The 21,537-nt window shown below is 44.8% G+C and overlaps 1 protein-coding gene across 2 annotated transcripts in view; it reads right to left on the bottom strand.

Moving 5' to 3' along the window:
• edem3 (ER degradation enhancer, mannosidase alpha-like 3) overlaps positions 1–21,041 on the bottom strand; it is a 59,531-nt gene extending 38,490 nt beyond the window's left edge. For both annotated transcript variants that reach the window (XM_055642182.1, XM_055642184.1), the window contains exons 1-2: positions 20,742–21,041; positions 1,089–1,134 (exon numbers count right to left, since the gene is read on the bottom strand). In XM_055642182.1, the coding sequence (XP_055498157.1) occupies positions 1,089–1,134; positions 20,742–20,890 (195 nt within the window). In that variant the 5' untranslated portion in view covers positions 20,891–21,041. The remainder of the gene's footprint in view (positions 1–1,088; positions 1,135–20,741) is intronic.
• Positions 21,042–21,537: the final 496 nt, after the last annotated feature.

The raw sequence follows: 21,537 nt of genomic DNA, 5'->3' as shown, positions 1-21,537 counted from the left end.
TAGTTTTTGTTATTTTTTGTTGGGGGGTGTGTGTGGGGGGGTGGGGGTGGGGGGGGGGGGGGGGGGGGTAACCTTTAATCTCTCCCTGCACGGGAGACCCAACCTTTTCTTTGTCGGGTCTCCGTTGTCGTTGGGGCTGCAACGAGGAGCAGCCTTCAACAGGAGAAGACCGGGGGCTCTGGTGCCGACGACTCACCTCACCGTCGCGGAGCTGGCCGAGTCCAGAGCGGGTGGAGCGGTGTTGGAGCGCTGCTGCGGCCTGACCTCCGGAGATTCGGAGGCTGCAACTGCGGGTCTGGCGGACGGCGGCACCGGGAGCCCGCGGGTCCCTGGAGGGAAACCGCTTTTCAGGGCTCTCGCAACGGCGACTTCTCCCGCCCGAGTTGCGGGGTTGAAGAGCTCCTGGAGCGGGGCCTTACAGCACCGCCCCGCGCGGCTTGGAATGGCCGCGGGACTCTGCGAGCGCACGCCGGGGGCTCTAACACCACGAACCCGGTGTGCGACCTTACATCACCCGGCGTGGCTTTAATGGCCGCTGGACAATCGCCATCGCCAGCCGGGGGCTTTGACTTTGACTGACATGACAGGGGGGGGGGGGGGAGTGCAGTGGAGAGATAAGTTTTTTGGCCTTCCATCACAGCAATGTGATGGATGTTTATGTAAATTATGTTGTGTCTTGGGTCTATTTGTTTGTAATGTATGGCTGCAGAAACGTCATTTCGTTTGGACCTCAAGGGGTCCAAATGACAAATAAATTGAATCTTGAATCTTGAACAATGCTGTCCATGTACCTGCAGAATATGTGCATGTTCTTTGCTATCAATTTTAAAATTGTTATGAGTGAAGGTAAGGAGGACTTATGTTCTCAAAATGGCCAGAGCTGTTGAAGATTTTACGTATCTTAGAAATGCTCAGACTCTCCAACCCCAGTAGTCTGCAACCTTTGACTTGAAGTCATGCTTTGGATTGATGTCAATATTACAGTATAACGTCAACATTGAGTGCAACATGTTCATGTACCATATAAAATAACTTAAAATACAATCCCAACAAATGAATATCAATAAATAAGCATTGGTGTAGCTTACCATGTAATTTTGATATGCATGATCAAACATCTCCAATACTTGATCCCTGCAAGTGAAAGAAGAATGGATCAAACTTATGCATGTCTAGAAGAGCTACATTTATCTCCATGGGTCTACAACAACATCACATCATGTCATGCCAATTTTAATTATAAAAGTTCTTAAACCAATCCAATGAACAGCAATTATTTATTTCTACCAGACAATAGCGGTCTTGTGTCCCAGCACTAGTGGTGACATACTGGACGATCATGGAAATAAACTGCAAATGTTTCTGATGTCTCGATGGTGAAATATTACACATATCACAATCTGTAAAGAAACTATCGGTCATTTTGGAAAATTGATCAATTCAGCAACAGTCAAGATGCTATGAAGCATTTATTTTAAAAACAGTCTCGGACCATTCTTTAAAAAAAACAACAAAAAAAAACTTTCCTTTGCTTATCATTAATCTTGATACAAACAATCCAGACAACACCCTTGGGACAATTTGTCCACCACAACGTTAAAACAAATATTGCCTACATTAATTCTTAGGAGTTTCAATTACTTATCCCAATTTATATGCCATTTTAGCAGAGTTGAGACTGTGAGTTGATTTAACAAACTTTATGGTGAAGGTTAAACAAAAACAACAAGAGTCCAAAGACGGCTAAATAATGATGTCGCTACCACAAAAGTGGTGTTCTGAATGAATGGGCTCAACCAAATACGCTCGAAAATCCCTCCCCGCGCCCATGTGACTGGGGTAGCCGATCTGAGGGTTCGACTACCCCAAGGCACCAGCAGGTGCTGCGACAGGACCCCCCCCCCCCCCCGAACCCGAGGTACGGAACCGAGCAGGGACCCGGACGCAACGACCAGAATGCGTGGTCAGCGTAGGCAGGGCGGGCATAACACTGGAGGCCGGCGAAACAGGGGCATGAGACCGCAAAGGGGCGGGCGTGACAATGGGGACTGGCCGAACAGGACCAGGAACAGGTAACGGGGTGGAAAGAACAGGAACCACAGGGTCGGAGGGGAACAGGCACACTTGGAGCAGGCAGAACGGCCGGCGGATGACCTCTACGTCGGGGCAAAGCGACCACTACTGGGCTGTCCACGTCCACATGGGTGGGCTTGAGACGGCCGATGGAGACGAACTCCTCCCGGCCGCCCACGTCCACGGTGAATGTGGCGACACCGGATCACAACACCCGGAATGGCCCCTCGTAGACCCGCTGTAAGGGAGACCCGCAGGGTCAAGCCGTACACCATAAAAACATAGGCAATTTTTGCAAAACTCCCCCGGGATCCGCAGGGTAAGCCGAGGACACCAGCTCGGCAACTGGAAGCGGCCCAATCCTCTTTAGGGATTGTGAGATACCGCCTTCCGCAGTCCGACCCGTGAGCCCGAGCCGCCGCTGGAGGTGTCGTTGAAAACGTTCGATCAGCCCATTGGGTAGACGGTAGTATGGTGTAACCGTGTCCCGTAAAGCTGGGCCAGGGAAGACCACAAGGTAGAGGTGAACTGGGCCCCCCGGTCGGTGGAAATGTCGTACGGAACTCCGAACCGGGCAATCCAGTGGGCCGGGATCGCTTCCGGCCACCGCGGAAAACGGTGAGTAAATGCAGGACGTCAAATTCCTGCACTGGAAGATGCACGTGTCGCTGGACTTTGGAGGTCTGGCAAGGAATACAGGCACGAGACCAGGCTCCCACCTGTTTGCGGAGCCCACACCAAACGAACTTGGCTGCCACCAGTGGGGAGGTCGCCTGTATGGACCAGCCTGTGGATGGCATCGATAACTCGGCCCGCAACTAATAGGGATGTTTGGCTGAGGCCACCAGTGCCCGGGCCCCGCACGCACATCAGCCATGGAGGCCAGAAACCTGCGCGATCCTCCATCCTTTAACTCACGCTGCGTCGCAGTCGACATAGGGTCGATGGCCGAAATGGGGGCGGGGTGGTACAAGGCGTAGGCAACGGTGTTAAGTTTGCCTGCGATGTGCCGGACGTCTGTGGTAAATTCCGATATATAGTCGAGGTGCCGCTGCTGACGGGCAGACCACGGATCGGAGATCTTACCCAGGGCAGTGTGTGGTCCGTAATGGTGGTGAACGCCTGGACCTCGAGGAAATACCGAAAATGTCTGATGGCCAGGTATATTTCCAGAAGCTCACGGTCGAAGGCGCTGTAATTGCATTCAGGGGCGCGTAGCTGGCAGCTAAAAAAAGGCCAGCGGCCGTCCACGAGCTGCTCCAGAACGCCGCCCACTGCAGTGTCCGAGGCTGTGGGGGCAGAGGCGCACGGGTGGACCAAAATGGTAGCATTGGCCAGGGCTTCCTTGGCACCTTCGAACGCCGCGTCCGCCTTAGAGGACCACTCGTGCTCCCGCGGCTTGCCCACCAGGCACTTGAACAGGGGGGCGCATGATGTTGGCAGCTGCCGGCAGGAAACGGTGATAGAAATTCACCATCCCGACAAACCCTGCAACCCCTTCACTGTGCGCTGCCGGGGAAACTGCCGAATGGCCTCGACTTTTGTGGGTAGCACCCTGGGGAGTAACGCTGTGCCCCAGGAAGGAGATACAGAGGAGGACGAACTGACACTTCGCGGGGTTAATGACGAGGCCGTGCTCGAGGAGGTGCTGGAAAAATGTCCGAAGGTGGTCGATGTGCTGGTCCTGCGAGAGGCTGGCGACCAGGATATCATCCAGGTGAATAAACACAAACGGCAGACTCCGCCTGACCTGGCCCATAAGCTGCTGGAATGCCCGTGCAGCGTTTTTTAACCCTAAAGGCATACAGAGCCACTCAAACAGGCCGAACGGGGTGATTGTTGTGGTTTTCGGAACGTTGTATCCCCGGACGAGGTCGACCTTTGAAAAGAATGCGGCGCCCTCGAGGTTTGCAGAAAAGTCTTGAATGTGGAGCCGTCTGCCGTGGTCATTGCGTTCAGACGCCGATGGTCTCCACCTCCCAGATGCTTTAGGGACCATATGTAGCGGGGATGCCCATGGGCTGTCCGAGCACCGGACGATCCCCATATCCTCCATTTGTTGAAACTCGTCCCGGGCGATGCGCAGCTTGTCAGGCGGTAGGCGGCGTGCCCGGGCGTGTATCGGAGGGCCCATGGTGGGGATGTGGTACACAACCCCGTGGTTAGGGCTGCTCCGTTGAAACGGGGGGTGAGGAACACAGGAAAGTCAGTGAGCAAGGAGGCATGTAGACCATCGACCTCAGCGCTGACCTGTGCTGCGTGGGGGTGGGGGCCGCGGAATGGCAGGGTCGATGGGCGATCGCAGAGTCATGCTCCCACCCCGCACATCAACGAGGGAGAACGCACGCAGGAAATCAGCACCCAGGAGCGGCTAAGCGACGTCGGCCACAATGAACGTCCATTCGTACAAGCGGGAGTCGAAAGTGAGCGAGAGGGTCCGCGTACCGTAAGACCGGGCGGTGCTCCTATTGACGGCCGTGAGCTCAGGGCCCCGCTTCCCAGCACGGGTGTCGTGTCCGGTTGGCGGGAAGATGCCGACAATGGCTCCGGAGTCCACGAGGAAGCGTCTGCTGGAGCGGTGGTCGCGGACGTAAAGGCGGTTGTTTGGGCCGATCGTGATCACCTGTACAATCAGCCGAGGCATTTCCCTGAAACGAGCAGGGTTGACGGCAGCATCGAGCCTCAGCTCCCCAGCGGAGGTGATAAAAGCACCATTTGTGCTTACCCCGGGTCCCGGCTCGCGGGGCATCGTCGCGGTTACGCCGAGGCAAATGGCGTGCTGGCGTGGAAACTCGGTTAATGGCACCGCCATCTTGTTGCTTCGCCAGCCAAAGTTCGTTTGCCCGTTCAGCGAGCCTATATCGCCATCTTCCCTACTATCATGTGTGATCCGATGTCAAATGTTACTTACCAACATTGTCAAGGTGCATGGTAAAACCTTTTACTGCATTTACCGATAAGTGGCTCAGCAGACATGGGGAAAAAGCCTATATTTTCCAGGTGTTTATTATGGATCTTCATAACCAAAGGGGAAGCATAATATAGTCTTGGTGGTGGGTGTGTGGGACCAGGTGTCAAGAGGAGGAAACCTTTAACTTTATGATTGTTAAGTTTAAGACACATTCTGTAGTAGGCTTCAGTTTAAAATGGACCATGCATTTGTGTTCAGTCTGCAAACGTAGCACACAGAAGTTTCATCTGTGTACTGAGGCATAAAAAACAAATCTGGAGTGTCCATCGATCTGGTTCAATGGTAATATAGGTTGAACAACTTCTCAGTCACATTGTAAAACAGCTTTGAAAACTAGCTTTACTCCTGAGTTACACAGCGAGGCAGCGAGAACGATTGAGAAAACTATTGGGCAATGACACCAGCCACCTCTCACAAAGACAGACACCACAGAGGTCATTCACCAGCACCTTCAGTGCACCGCAATCTTTGGGGGTCCACGGAAAAAACATTCTGGTAGATCAAATCTCAAACTTGGTGTAAACTCATGAATTACCAGTTAACAGTAATCCCGGCTTTCCTGTATGCCTGAAACAAACTACAGCAGGCATCTCAAAGATAGACACAAATTGTCAGAGTAACTCCGGGCAGCATTTCTGGATAGAAGGAAAGGGTACTCAAAAGTACTGAACAGGTACTATCAGTACAGAATCTGTAAAATTTTATAATTCAACTGACAGGACAAATATGTCAATGTCTGTACCCTCCCCCGGGATGGGAGATTTCAACCTTCATGTGGTCCACCCTGTTTCAACATGCAATCTGACCTGATGCACAGATCAAATAGAACAAGATGACCTGCAACTTTAGGCTGTGCACGCCATACGCAAGAAGAAGTAAACTCCCCAAGCTGACACCTCCATCACATTCAGTCAACTGCAATGGACTGATCGCATTGTTCTCATGTCTGACACCAGATTCCGGAAAATATAAATTTTTAGAGAAGAGAAAAAATATTATCAAGGAAAGGAAATGGATTGACTGCAAGTTGGTGGTGCATTTGTGCTACCAGTATTTCACCTGGGTGCTTTGCAAGCCTCAAGAATGATCAAGAGAATAAATGCTTTGTGAAAAATAGCAAATCAGTGAATCAACTTTTATTTTTGCCTCATGTGACATTGTAATTATCAATAAGTCGCATTACAAATGATTCTCGAAATGTGCAATCACACCAGAAGCAGGGCACTAAATTAGCGGTTGCCCGGGTGCCATTGACCACTCAAAGTGCCGCTGGGCAACCTAAACACAGAGTCATTTTGCCCGGCGTGGCAACCAGATACTGGTTTGTACCGAAGACAGACACAAAAAACTGGAGTAACTCCGCGGGTCAGGCAGCATCTCTGGAGAAAAGGAACGCGACGTTGTGTGTCAGCGGTGACGGCTGTATTGCGTGGTAAAGATACTTGGTGCGGGGTGAGGAAGGGAATGACGGGCCCCGAACAGCGACTCCATCTCCACCTCCTCCTGCCCCCTGCCCGCCCTGATAGCGGCCACTGCTTGCAAACCCGCGCTTTCAATACAAACCCTCCCGCACGCCGAGGCAGGGAGGAGGGTTTGTATTGATTGTGCCATTAGCGGGTTTGCAAGCAGCAGTCCTTATCAGGGGGGGAGGGGTGCGGGAGGAGGAGGAGGAGATGGAGCCACTGCCGCGCGGGGCCCATCATTCGCTCCGATCCTTCTGAAGCAGCTGCACCATACTATAGCTATAGGATCTTTGAGCTGCACCGCTCGGCCCCGCACCTTGCTGTTGGCTGCCAGAGGAGGGAGGCGGTGGCGAGGAGTAGCCAACAGCCAAGGCAGCGGGGCGATGTTGTCCGAGGAGCGCTGACCTTTCTCTCTCTCTCTCTATCTCTCTCACGACTCATCCACCCCCCTCCCCCCCCTTATCCTGGGACCCCTCCTCTCCATCCCGCACAGATCCCCATTCCTGCCTCTATTCAGTCCTCGCTGGCATCCCCTGTGCTCCTCTCCCCCTCTCCCCCCCCCCAATCTATTCATCCTGCGCTGATCACCCTATCCACCTCGTATTGATTCTCCCCCCCCCCCCCCCCCCCCCCCCCATCCATCCTACACTGGGTCCCCCAATTCATCCTGTACTTGCCCCTTTCCCATCCATCCTGCACTTCTCCTCCATCCATCCTGTACTGACTCCTCCATCTATCCTGTACTAATCCACGCATTCATCCCGTACTGACCCACCCTCCATTTACCCTGCACCTTCCCCTCATTCATCCTGTAGTGATCACCCATTCACCCTGCACGGACCCTTCCATCCCCCCTGTACTGACCCTCCTCCCCATTCATCCTGCGCTGATCTCCCCCCCCCCCCCATCCTGTACTAATCCTCCCATTCAAGAGAATGGGGGGGAACAGTCTTAAGAAGGGGCTCGACCCGAAATTTTGCCTATTTCCCTCGCTCCTTGGATGCTGCCTCACCCGCTTAGTTTCTCCAGCACTTTTGTCTACCCTCATCCATCCCGTACTGAACCCCCCCCCCCCCATTCAACACCACTGACAGCCCCCGTGTTCTCCCCTCACAACCTACTCCAACCAACACGTACTAATTCACCTGCCTCAATCCATCCATTCTGCACCGACTGCCTTCTTCTAACCCCCCCCCCCCCCCCCGCCCGCCATCTATCCACCCTGCACTGATTTACACATCCCCCTCCCTGACCCTATTGTCCTGGAAATGTCTTCAGAGCGAACATTGACTATGTTTGATAACGGAATGCAATCAAATGTGTTTTAATTCCCACTATTTGTTGTAATCCATTAAGATGGATTAATTAAATTGTGAACACGTGAAACATTAAACCCGCAGTGTCACTGCTGCCGTTGGCACTTTATTACAGAATTCATTTTAACGGCAAATCAATGCTCTTAATATGGAGTTGTTTAATGAGCAACATTCACAACTATACGTACGCATAAATATTACCATGGTCCAGGATTTATTGACACAGGTTGATCATACGCTGAATAATCCTACCACATTTTTGTTTGGAAGTGGAAAGAACTAATAGAAATTGCATTAATTGCAATGTGTAAAAAGAGTTGAGATACCGTCTTATAATTTTGCTGCATGTCATTGTGGGATACATCACGTCTTGATTGGTGAATGCGTTTAGTTTGTGACTTTATTTCATGCAGAAATAATATGTGAATGCTTCTTGAGTATAATTCCAACTGGTAACTACGCACTTCGTCCGAGCACATTATCGCACGTGTCATGCAAGCCGTCTTAAATGACCACCTAAACTGTCATTTGGCAACCTAAAAAGCTGCCGAGGTTGCCCGGCTGGCAACAGGAAAAAAAAGTTAAGCGAGAGCCCTGCAGAAGTAAAAAAAGAATTAAAAATAGATATGATCTGAAACCTGGTAAGAACAAGCATCTCATTACTAATTTTATACAGCGAACGGGTCATTTATTTTTCAAAGATTTGTATTTTGCTGAAGAACTGAAACAAATAACAACTGTTTCTTAATCAAATCATGGATATATTTTGTTAAGTTGAATTTCAGTTCTGCATGCATGTTTAAATGTTAAGGAGTGATTTTGTTGAATCAATGACGACTCAATTATTCATGTACAAGTACTCATCAGTTTCATGCCTCTCTTAACTACACATCACCTGCACCCAGCCTCAAACTGGTCTCTGAAATTTAAAAGGAATTAAGATTTTGTCCATTTGAGGCAATGCAGTGACACTGCTAGCTGAGCTGTTGCTTCCGAGTTCCAGCAACCCAAATTTAATCCTGATCTCTTGACAACTTCCACATAGATTTTCCCCATGACTGCATGGATTACTCCAGGTATTCCTGTTTCCTTCCTTATCCAAAGAAGTAGTGGTTGGTAGTTTATTTGTTCATTGTACATTGCTCCTAGAGTTTAGATGAGTAATAGAATTTGGGGTGGAGTTGATAGGAATGTGGAAAGTATAAAATGGGATTCATGGAAATGGATGCTTGATTGTCAGCACAAACCTAGTGAGGTAAAAGACATGTTTCTATGCTTTATGAGTCTGGCATATGGATAGGATGGGTTTAGATGGCTATGGACCAAATGGAACTGGGCTAACATTCCTATTTGGTAAGCATAGACTATGGTAGTCTAAAAGGCCCTCTTTCTGTGCACCACAGTTCTATGACTATGACTCCCAAACCCTCTGAAATGAACATTTTGTAAATCACCAGACTGCCATTTAAAATTTCCTTAAGTTTACAATCAAACAAATTTTTGTGACCATTGCATGTGCAGATTGACAAATCATTCACTCCCTTCCTTCATACTCTGCAAGTAAAAACACAGATCAAAAATGTAAATTATGCAACTCCATAAGTCTTTCATTAGGTCACATTTGGAACATTACATGCAGTTCTGGTCACCCCATTACAGGAAGGATATAGAGGCTTTAGAGAGGGCAAATGCTGCCTGGAATAGAGGATTTCAGCTCCAATGTGAGGTTAGATAAACTTGAATTGTATTCTCTGAAACATAAGACGTAAGGGGAGATTTGATAGAGGTATATAAACTCATGAGAGGCATAGATAGGGGAATCATTCATAACCTTATTCCCAGGGTGAAATTTTCTAACACTAGAGATATAAGGTGAGAATGGGAAAGTTTAATGGAGATGCATGGGGCAAGTGTTGGCCTGGAAACACAGGGAGTGGTGTTGGCCTGGAAAACATGCCAGGGGTTGGCAGATATGATAGCGCCATTTAGAGGCTCTTAGGTAGGCACGTGGAATTGCAAGGAATAGGATCATGTACAGGCAGATGGGATCAGTTTAACTTGGCATCATCTTTGGTGCAAATAATGTGCCATGCTGTACTGTTCCATGCATAAGCAAATGTCAATCAGTCAGGATGAGAACAATATGTTCTTTGGCATTATTCAAATGATGAGTAGAAGTGTTCTTTGAATCCGGACAATCATCATTTTCCAAAAAAAGATCACTTCACAAAATGGCTTGAACTTGAGGAAAAGTAAAATAGGCAACAGAGGTGTCTCTGGCATGGGTTTCCCATTTTACGTTGGTTGTTGTTAAGTATCAGTTCCAGGAAAGGATGTCAATGGGATGACTGGTCAGCCGTGTATCTCAAAGGCACTAAGCTTAGGTTATTTAACACTTGGAAAAGGACAACCAAAAAAGTTAGATGGGGTGACAACAAAAGGAGACATAACACCAAAACTGATTAATGATTCTGCCTTGGAAAAGGTCACAAAATGATTTCGATGCAAGAGGCACCATGGGTCAAAAACAAAATTGGTGTGAGATTTTATAAGTTGTAAACATTTAGAAATCTTTATCTCAAAGAGTATTGAGTATTTTCAAGATAGATGGAAAGATCTTTTCAGTACTGGGCTGAATCAATTGCACTGATTTGTGATTTCAGCACAGAGTAGAAAAGAAAGAAAACGCTAATAGCAAAATCTGGATTCTGTGTTTAACTGCCATTACATACACCTGAAATTGTTGTCCAGTTTAGATTGTAATGGTGGTGAATGATGACCATCAGTGGAGAGACTGGTGATGGCGTACATTAAGCCAGCCTCCCAGTCCACTGTGGTTTGCTTACCATCACAACAGAATCACAGTAAATGCTGTCACTCTGGCCTTAAACACATCACTGGAGCACCTAGACAACAAGGACCCCTATGTCAGCTTCCTATTTATCGACTATATTTCCACCTTGAACACCATAATCCAATTCAAACTCATCTCCAGACTCCTGGACCTAGGAATCAGGATCCCTCTTTGCCACTGGATCCTCGACTTTCTGGCCCACAGACCAACATCGGTGAAGATGAGTAACAATACCTTCTCCACAATAATTCTCAACACCAATGCCCTGCAAAGGTGTATTCTCAGTCCCCTATTACACTGTACTCTCTGTGCCCCTACACTCCCACAACTGTGTGGTCAAATTCAGCTGTAACTCCATCTACAAGGTTGCAGTTGACAGTGTCGTTGTGGTGGATCTGATAACAAACAATGAAAAGACGGAATACAGGAAGGAGATATGAAACGTAGTACCAGGGTTTCAGGCCAACAACCTCATGCTCAACGTCAGCAAGACGAAGGAGTTAGTTATTGACTTCAGGAAGCGTGGTGAGGAACATGCTCCAATCAGCATCAATGGTGATGAAACAGTAGCGCAGCGGTAGAGCTGCTGCCTTACAGCGAATGCAGCACCGGAGACCCAGGTTCGATCCCGAGTACGGGGTTTGTACGTACTCCCCATGAACTGTGGTGGTTTTCTCCGAGATCTTCGGTTTCCTCCCACACTCCAAAGACGTACAGGTTTGTAGGTTAATTGGCATGATAAATGTAAAAATGGTCCCTAGTGAGTGGAGATAGTGTTAGTGTGTGGGAATCACTGGTCAGCGCAGATCTGGTGGGCCGAAGGACCTGTTTCCATGTTGTATTTCTACACTAAACTAAAGTAGAAATGGTTGAGAGCTGCAAGTTCCTGGGCATTATTGTTACCAACAATGATAACTATGGAATTGATGCGCTATAATGCTGAGCACTATATTCTGCACTCTATCATCCCCTTTGTTCTACCTATTATACTCGAGTTTGGCTTGATTGTATTCATGCATAGTGCTATCTGATCTAATTGGATAGTATGCAAAACAAAGCTTTTCACTGTACCTCAGTACACATGACAATAATAATGAACCTAAAAGCATACGGTAAACAAAAATGCTGGAGAAACTCAGCAGGTGAGGCAGCATCTATGGAGCGAAGGAATAGGTGACGTTTCTGGTTGAGACCCAGTTTTGTCTACCTTCGATGTTTCCAGCATCGCCAGTTCTTTCTTAAACCTAAAAATGTGAGCCAGTTTCACTATTGCACCTGTACAATTCAACACAATGCTGGGAGGGTTAATTTTGTTGTATCACAATTCAAAATGAATTAATTACATGTAAAGTGCTTTGGGGTACAATGAGGAAGTAAGAATCAGGATTGGTGAGGGCAGGGCAGTGAACTTTGGCTATATGGATTGATGAGGCAAGGCGGTGGATGTTGTCTATATGGACTTTGGCAATGCTAATGAAAAGGTAGGCGAGTGTAGAAGGTTAGATCCAGGGAGAGCTAGATAATTGGAAACATAACTGACCATAGTAGGAAGCAGAGGATGATGGTGGAAGGCTGTTTTTTGGATTGGAGATCTGTGACTAGCAGTGTGCCACAGGGATCAGTGCTGGGTTCTTTGTTGTTACCTCCTATATCAACAATTTGGATGACTAACCAAGGCATGGTTAGTATAGGATCCAAGGGGAAATCGCTTCACATGGAAGATGGTGCGCATGTCAAAAGTAGCTGGGGCAGGTAGATTAATAACATTTAAAAGTCATTTGAACAGGTACATGGATAGGAAAGGTTCAGAGGGACATGGGTAAAGTGCAGGCAAATTGAACTAGCTTAAATCGGGCATTTTGGTCAGCACGGACAAATGGGGCAGAAGGGCCTGTATCCACACTGTATTAAAAGGAGAATGAACACACCAATTATGAACAGAACCAGGCACCATGTCCCTTTCAGTTTGCTCTGTCTTTTAATAATATCATGGCTGATTAGACTGTATCCCACTACATTGCTTATCTGGTATTGGATGGAATCAATTTACAATTGGTACAAATAATTTGGTAGAAGGGTGTAAAAGACCCTTGTTTAATCAAAGATAAAGCTAGTGAGGTGGCTACGTGAGGTGGCTATGAAGAGACATAGAAGTAAACTAAGTGGGAGCATACAGGCAATACAAAGTAAGGGGATTACATTCCTAAAATATAGCCTCTGTTGCAATTTTCTGTAATGTGAAGCTGCACCAACTGTGCATGCATCAAGAAAGACGAGCTGAAAAAATGAATTGAAATGTTTGCCAATTTTATTCTGTATCTCACATTTCTGGGTAGCGATTTGTGCATTCTTCAAGGATGTTACCTGAATGGCCAATAACATGGGGATTGTCCTTAATGAGGGGGAAAAGCAATATTTTGGCAGGATAAGAAGAAAAAAAGCACCTTACTGAAATGATGAGAGATTGCAGATCTCCTACATGCAGATTAATTTTGGTATCCGACTGCATGATTCACCAACGGCTAGTATTTAGGCACAGACAGTAATTAGGAGAGCTATCAGAATGCTATTGTTTACTGCAAGGGGTACTGAATACAGAAGCATGCAAATTATGCTTCAGTTGTATGGGACTGCATCCTATTTAAGGAAGGATATTAATGCATTTATAGAAACTATTTGGAGATAATTAAGCAAATACGTAGATGTCTGGAATAAGCAGGTCATTTTATGAACAAAGGTTGGACAGAGTAGGAAATATAAATAATCCAAAATTGCCTTGACAGGATGGATATGATATTTTTATATAATACTAGACCAACTGGGTACCGTTGGGCGCAGTTGAGGGGTGCCCGTTGTGACGCGAGTCACGGCAACCCTCCCCCAACTGTGCCTCACCATCCCTCTTCCTACCCCTATCCTCCTCCATTCCCCCTCATCCCCCAGCACACCTTCCCCCTCCTCTTCACCCTCCCTCTTCTTTCCCCTGTCCTCCACCCCTCCCCCATTCCCTCCTCATCTCTCCCTACCCTCAGTCACTCCCTCCCTCCATATCCCCTCTCCCCACCCCCCTCCTCTCTCTGCATCCCCCCCTCTTCCCCCACTTCCTCCTCACCTCTCCCACTTTCCCCTCCCTCTCCCTCCCTCAATCTCCCTATTCACTTCCCCAGGATCTCGATGTAAACCACCGCCGGCCCAGTTTTCTCCAGCAGGGCGACGACGAAGTTGTACTTGAGGTGGGGGCTGTTGGGGGGAGCGTCCTGGAGCTGGGGGAAAGCTTGAGGCGGGGGCAGGTGAGTGTCCTGGAGCTGGGGGCTGTCGGGGCGCCTGTCAAATAAAGATTGCAAGTGGGGGCGGAGCAATTTTTTTTCAAGTTTTAAAGATCAATAACGTAAAATATACCATCAATCTGAATGAAACTTGTTTAATTTACATCACAGGACAATGGTGAATAAAGTGGGCCAAATATTATAGCACTATAGTGTACCGTCTTTGCGCAAATACAAACCCGGCAAACAAATGGCCAAACAAACAAGATGAGAGTTTTAGTAATACAGAGATAGAGATATATAGAAAATATATAAAAAGAGAATCTACAACTTACTGTTTGTTTGAAACCCAGGGGGTCACCCCACCACCCCCCCCCCCCCCCCCACCAAAGTGTCTATGCAATTTGCTTCCTTGAAGGGTGGAGCAAGCAAAATCTTTGAATATTTTTGCAATAGACATTAGGTGCAGGAGTATTTGTATAGGCAATAGAAAACATTAGGTGCAGCAGATGTTTTAATAGGTTCCTTATCCATTGTTCAGTCGGATTCAAGCCTTGGCTTGCTCTTGTTCTTCATTTAATGCTCCGCCATTCTCAGGGCAGAGCAATTAGATTTTTTAATAAGCGGAGGGGTGAAAAGAACTGGAGTAGAATAATAGAATATTATTGCGCACAAGACTCCAATCTGTTTTCTGTTAATAGAATATTATTGCGCACAAACTGACTGCTGCATTTCACCACAAATTCACAAGCCATGAAGTGCTCTGAAGCAAAGAATAAACGAGAGATGAACATTCATACTCTGCTTCCTGTATAATTGTCTTCTGATTGTCCACAGGCTTCGATGAGGACTCCTTTACATATCTGGTAAACAGCCGTGTATTTTTTAAAAAATGATTGGATTTGCATATGATTTGTAGAAAGCATCTCTAGGGACCATTCACAGCAAGAGAAATCAGGTTTCTAGATTCCCAACATTCATTTCTTTAATACAATCATGCTGTTTTCAGGGGTTGTTTTGCCACTCTTGATACAATTTCATGCACCATTTCTAAACTTAGCTATAATTAAGTGTAAAAGGCTAAAAAAAACAAAATCACATCTGTTGCATCAAGACTAAACATTTATGGCGACTGCCATTTATTCATGGTTGACAATTCCTTTCCACTTTGTGGTTCAACTCTCTTAGTCTGATTTGCCATAATAACTCCAATGTTGAGGTAAGAAAATCTAGACAAAAATTGTAGTCTCCCAATTGACTATTTCATGTCTAAAATATATGTCATCAGTTAAGCTTCTGCACCATTTGCACAATTAAGTACACAATAAAACATTATGACCATAAAAGTATTTTCAGAAAATGCTGATTTGTCCACGAACAGGAGCACATTAGAAAGGCATTGTCTGGAAAATTAGATTGCTCAAGATGGGGTACAGGCTCTTCCAATGGGATGGAAAACTATAACTCATACGCTTGTGCTGTAAACTAAATAACTCAAATCAAATGGTAGGGACTAATTTCATGTAAAAATGAATGTGCTTCACATTAAAAGAAACCAAAACAGGTTAGTACAGAAGTGCATGGTACTTTTTATTGATTGCAGATGGACTTGTTTGGGACACGCACTTTGCGTCTGATGCGACAATCCAAACTGTCAAAAAGCATTTCTGTATTACACAAAGTTAAGCAGGTTCTGGATCACAAATCACTCCGCATTCTCTACTGTTCACTAATCTTACCCTATTTAAATTACTGTGCAGAAGTCTGGGGCAATAACTATAAAAGTTCGCTACATTCATTAACTATTCTGCAAAAAAGAGCAATACGTATTATTCACAATGTCAGGTATCTGGGTCACACTAATCCATTATTCTTACAGTCAAAATTATTAAAATTAGAAGATTTGGTTGCATTTAAAACAGCACAGATAATGTTTAGGGCCAAAAATAAAAACTTACCTGGAAATATACAAAAATTATTCAATGAGCGAGTGGGGGGTTATAATTTAAGAAGAATATTTAATTTTAAGGTACAAAGAGTCCGCACGACCAGAAAAACTTTTTGTATTTCGGTCTGTGGAGTAGGATTGTGGAACAGTTTGAATGTGGAGTTAAAGCAATGTCCAAATATGAACCAGTTCAAAATGACATACAAAAAACTTTTTTTTCACAAGGTACAGGGATGAAGGGGATGGTTGACAAACAGGGGTTGATGTTTATTTATTATTTAATTTATTATTAGGGGATGGTTGACAAACAGGGGTTAATATTTATTTATTATTTTATTTATTATTTATTTATGTTTTTTGGTTACTTCATACATATTACTTGTATGTGTATATCAGTTGTATGTATATATATGTCTGTATGCATCTCTAAAAATTGTCTAGGGTATTATTATTATTTATTAATTAATTATTAAATATGGAAGAAGGGTTTAGGGAGAAGGGGTGAGATTAAATAAGTTATTCTTCTTCTCACTCCTTTTCGAGCTTGTAAAGAAAAAGTGTTGGACATTTAAATTTTGCTTTATGCTTTTCATTGCTTTGCAAATATTGCCTGGAATGTCCAATTGTTTGACTACTTCGATTTTGTTGTTGTTATTTATTCCTATTTATGTCTTTACTTGTTCGGAATAAATAAATAAACAAAATGTCTGTGAGGGTGAACATTTGTTACAGAGAATAGGATGAATGTGCTTTTTTGCACCACACATCACCTTCCACTGACCCCTAATGCAACAAATTGCTTGCAAACATCTGCATCAACATCTAAATCAAATAGTGTTGTAGGCAAAATGCTTACTATAAAATGCCCATTATAACTTTTAAAGTGGAAAATTTTCAAGACTGTATTAATTCCCCCAATATAAATAGAATGTGTTACGAAATTGAGATATTTTACGAGGACTAGAGGGTCTGAGCTATAGGGAGAGGTTGAGTAGGCTGGGACTCTATTCCTTGGAGTGCAGGAGGACGAGGAGTGATCTTATAGAGGTGTATAAAATCATGAGAGGAACAAATCAGGTAGTTGCACAGAGCCTCTTACTGAGAGTTGGCGAATCGAGGACCAGAGGACATGGGTTTAAGGTGCAGGGTAAAAGATTTAATAGGAATCTGAGGGGTACCATTTTCACACAAAGGAGGGTGGGTGCATGGAACAAGCTGCCAGAGGAGGAAGTTGAGGCAGGGATTATCCCAACATTTAAGAAAAAGTTAGACAGGTACATGGATAGGACAGGTTTGGAGGGTTATGGATCAGGTGGGACTATTGTAGCTGGTCCATTTCCACACTGTATCACCCTATGACTCTCTATAACTCATTTTCATGTTTGAATTAATGAATTAGCTTATTGGCCAAGTATTCACATACAAGGAATTTGCAAGTGACAACGACATATAGTGACTGTTAGGAATAACACATAAACATTAATAATAAAACATTATTGATTAAACATGTGAAATAAATAAAATACCAGAGCAAAAGGAGGCTACAGAATTTTGGTTATCGAGTAGAGCTACTACTCGTGGTAAAAAGCTGTTTTTATGTCTGGCTGTGGCAGCTTTGACACTTCGGAGTCGCCTTCCAGAGGGAAGTGATTCAAAGAGTTTGTGGCCAGGGTGAGAGGGGTCAGAATTGATCTTACCCACTCGCTTCCTGACCCTTGCAGTGTACAATTCATCAATGGAGGGAAGGTTGCAGCCAATAACCTTCTCAGCTGATCGGACGATTCGCTGCAGCCTCCGGATGTCGTGCTTGGTGGATGAGCCAAGCCATACCATTATGGAGAAGGTGAGGACAGACACTACGATGGCTGTATAGAACTGGGCCATCATTGCCTGTGGCAGATTGTGCTTCTTCAGGAAGTGCATCCTCTGTTGTGCCTTTTTGACTGTAGAGTCGATAGTAGCCCCCCACTTAAGGTTCTTGGAGATGATGGTTCCCAGGAACATAAAAGACTCCACAGATGTGACTGTGGTATTGTTGATGATGAGTGGGAGGGGGAGTAATCCTAAAGTCTACAATCAATACCAGTGTCTTAAGAGCGTTGAGCTCCAGGTTGTTGCGATAGCACCAGACCGCCAACTGTGTCACTTCCCATCTGTAGGCAGATTCTTCCCCATCCTGGATCAGTCCAATCAGGGTTGTGTCATCCTCAAACTTGGGAAGCTTGACAGAGTAGTCAGTGGAGGTGCAGGCATTGGTGTAGAGAGAGTAGAGGAGAGGGGAGAGTACACAACCTTGCGGTGCTCCTATGCTGAGCGTTTGCAGCTTCACTTTAATCATTTAATGTTTTCAGTATTGCTGTTTGGTAAATCACTGTCAATTACTGATTCAAAAGCAAACCGAAAGGAACAAAAACTTAGACATTTATGTACACATCCTTTAACAATAATACCATACAGTATTTAAAATAGTTCATGACTTTTTTTGCAAGTAACTTTGTTTCGCTGAGGAACATTAAACAACAAAATGAAATTAAATGATCAAATCTTGTATTCACAAGAATGTGCAACTGGCAGTTCACTGGTAATTAAGCTATTTCAAAATTAATTACATAGTCAATTTAAATGAGTGTGCATATGGTAACTGATTAAACTAGCAAATTTGACATCATATCAAAAACAAAATTGCGCAGCAATCTATTAAAGTTTTGATCGAATTCGAACTATAATTCAAAACTTGCCAATTGAGGGGCAGACACAAAATACTAAACTTCCTAGGAATTTCCAGATGATTGGATATGACATTTTGGGTCAGGGGAGTTATCGGAGCATCTCACAGTACATAATAAAATGTAAGCAAAATTAGGAAAAACAAACTAGTTACTGTTGATGCTTCACAAAAATTATGACTGTTACTCTTTACTGTTTTCATTAATGACATTTATATGCATTTGTTGGAATGATATGCATGCTTGCAGATGAAAAGCTGCAAAGAATTATCAGCTGTTGTAAGCACGTCTCAATTTCTTCAGGAGTCGAGCCAGTGTTTGATGATTTATTTTTAAACTTGAAAAATTCAACTAGAGTACAAATATGCTGGACAACACCAAAGATAAGTGAATATTACATAAAATAAATTTAAGCCATTGGAGAGTGAAAAAGATCCGGATATTGGCATATTAACATGAATCACTCAAATGGCTGGTGACTACTGCCACATTGCCATAGTTAAAATTAGCAGTTTCATTGTTCAATTGAAAGGGCAATTCCTTCAGGGCAAAGTGCATTTTGCTGTTCCTGTTTATTATCTTAGTTAGGTCTCAGTTAGGATACTATGTCTAGCTTTCATCTTCCACAATGTGGAATTATGCATCTTTCAAGTTTGTGGAGTGGAAGACCTTTTTAAAGAAAATAACTTTACTGATAGGCTGAAGGTACTGGTTCCTTAGAAAAAGAAAATTGAGACCAATGTGATTGAATGCCATAAAATAATGAAATATTTGGATTCATGTTAAGGGAGACCGAGTATCCATGTGTGCAACATATGCTACATTGTTTTGTTGTCTCTTTCATGAGATTACAAGCACGAATCATCAGAGCTATTTGAATGATGTTCAATATTTGATCCTCAGTCTGTGGACAGTTTCCCTTCAACAATACTGATTTTACTAGAAAATATCAATTATCTGAAATATTGCAAGATAATGTTATTCTATAGTGATTAATTTTAAAACGAGACATTCATTTTTCAAAGATTTTGGAATCTGCTATTACATTAAAATTGTTACAAATGATAAAACATAAATTCTGAAGGGAGCCTTTTCACTTTAACAATTGAGTCTTTAAGCAGTATTTCTTGTCGAATAAAACAAAACAATCTAATTATGAAATCTAAAGAAATGCAATATTTCCATTTGTATGTAACATCAATTATTTTATTTTTAGATCTACCCAACATGCTAGTTTGCCCAAAGTTATAAACATCAAGGTATTATGGAATTTAGAGAATCTCTTAAAATGCAAACCTAGGTGATGCCAATGTCACTGAGGTGCAATCCGAATGGATTTCAGATCTAATAATAAATGAAGATTGAATGTGCGGCAGAGTACTTCAGCTGATTCCTTAGTAAGCTTACCTTGCAGTATGTTTACTAACATTATATGTTTTAAGTTTATCAAAAGGAAAACATTCAATTCGTTTTTAAAACTTTGGACAGATCATATCTTTCATCTTTGCAGATTTGGAACTAAATAATCAATTACTTGGTCTATCTAATTGCAGTATGTGCTTTAAAAACAGAACATGTTGGGAAAATACAACAGATCAGACAACATCTGTAGTAACAGTCAAAGTTGCAGACCCTCATAAGAATTAAAATTGATTATGTCCTGTGCAGTTTGCTGAGATTTGACATACATTTCCTTTCTTACTACTTAATCCAGTCACCTGTTGCAATGACTCTGTTTCCAAATGCATGAGATCCATTACAGTTCAATATTTTACTTACTGTCTTACAGCTGTTATTGAAAAGCAATGTCATCATCAAGGAATGAGAAAACTATATAAAGTTCTATAGCTGTACACATTAATTTGCCAGCTGCCAACAGATTTTATAAAGGACAGATTTATTATTACACAGTTATGAACCATGATATAATCTATTCTGACATATGCACGTCAATGCACACACTTTAAAAGTCGATCAGGCAGCAGACTTCACCATAATCAAAATATCCCCCCTCCCCCCCCCGCACTTAAACCCCCAGAGATATAAATTAACCCTTTCCTGGAAGCATATTTTTCTGTATGTAGCATGGGATAGGGGGGGCGAGAAATGAGCATTGCCACTCACCTGAGTTGGCGTTTCTCTTCCTTCCCCATCGCTGCCACCATCCGCAACCCCAGGCAGGACACAGCGAACAGCAGCAGCCACCTGGGCAGAGCAGAGGATGAGAACCTCTCTCTGCCACTTTCGACACCACTCATCGGGCAGACACTCATCCGCTCGCACGCTGAGACACAGCAGAGACACGGCACAAGTGTCCCATTCACCGCCTCCCACACCGGCCACTACTGTAATGTCACCAACGCCCAATCCCCCACCCGCTTCCTGGTGGCCGCCATCTTCTGGTGACGCTGGAAAACTGACGTTGACAACTTCGCTGGTCCCGCCCACACATTCACAGGTGCCGCCGTCCATTGGCTGTAACCGTGGCTCCTACGTCACGTCCGCGACCACTGATTGGCTGACCCGCCCGTCAGTCACATGGTGGTCCCGCCCCTGCGACGGTGCCGGTGCGCTGACGTCATTTCCGGGCCGGTGGCTGCCTCTTTGGTGGCTGATTGTGTCCATTGGCAGCGAGACCACTTCTCCACACAAGCTGCCTGACCCGCTGGGCATTACTACTCCAGCATTCATTTTGTAACTATCTTCCGTATCAACCGGTGTCTGTAGTTCCTTCCTACACATCCTCCTGGGTCTTTACTCTAGGTTTGCCAACTGTCCTGTATTAGACAATAGGTGCAGGAGTCGCCCTTCAAGCCAGCACCGCCATTCACTGTGATCATGGCTGATCATCCCCAATCAGTACCCCGTTCCTGCCTTCTCCCCATATCCCCTAACTCCGCTCTCTTAAAGAGCCCTATCT

Source organism: Leucoraja erinacea, chromosome 10, assembly GCF_028641065.1.
Source record: "Leucoraja erinacea ecotype New England chromosome 10, Leri_hhj_1, whole genome shotgun sequence".
Taxonomy (NCBI): Eukaryota; Metazoa; Chordata; class Chondrichthyes; order Rajiformes; family Rajidae; genus Leucoraja; species Leucoraja erinaceus.
This window is presented reverse-complemented; position numbering and strand designations above follow the sequence as displayed.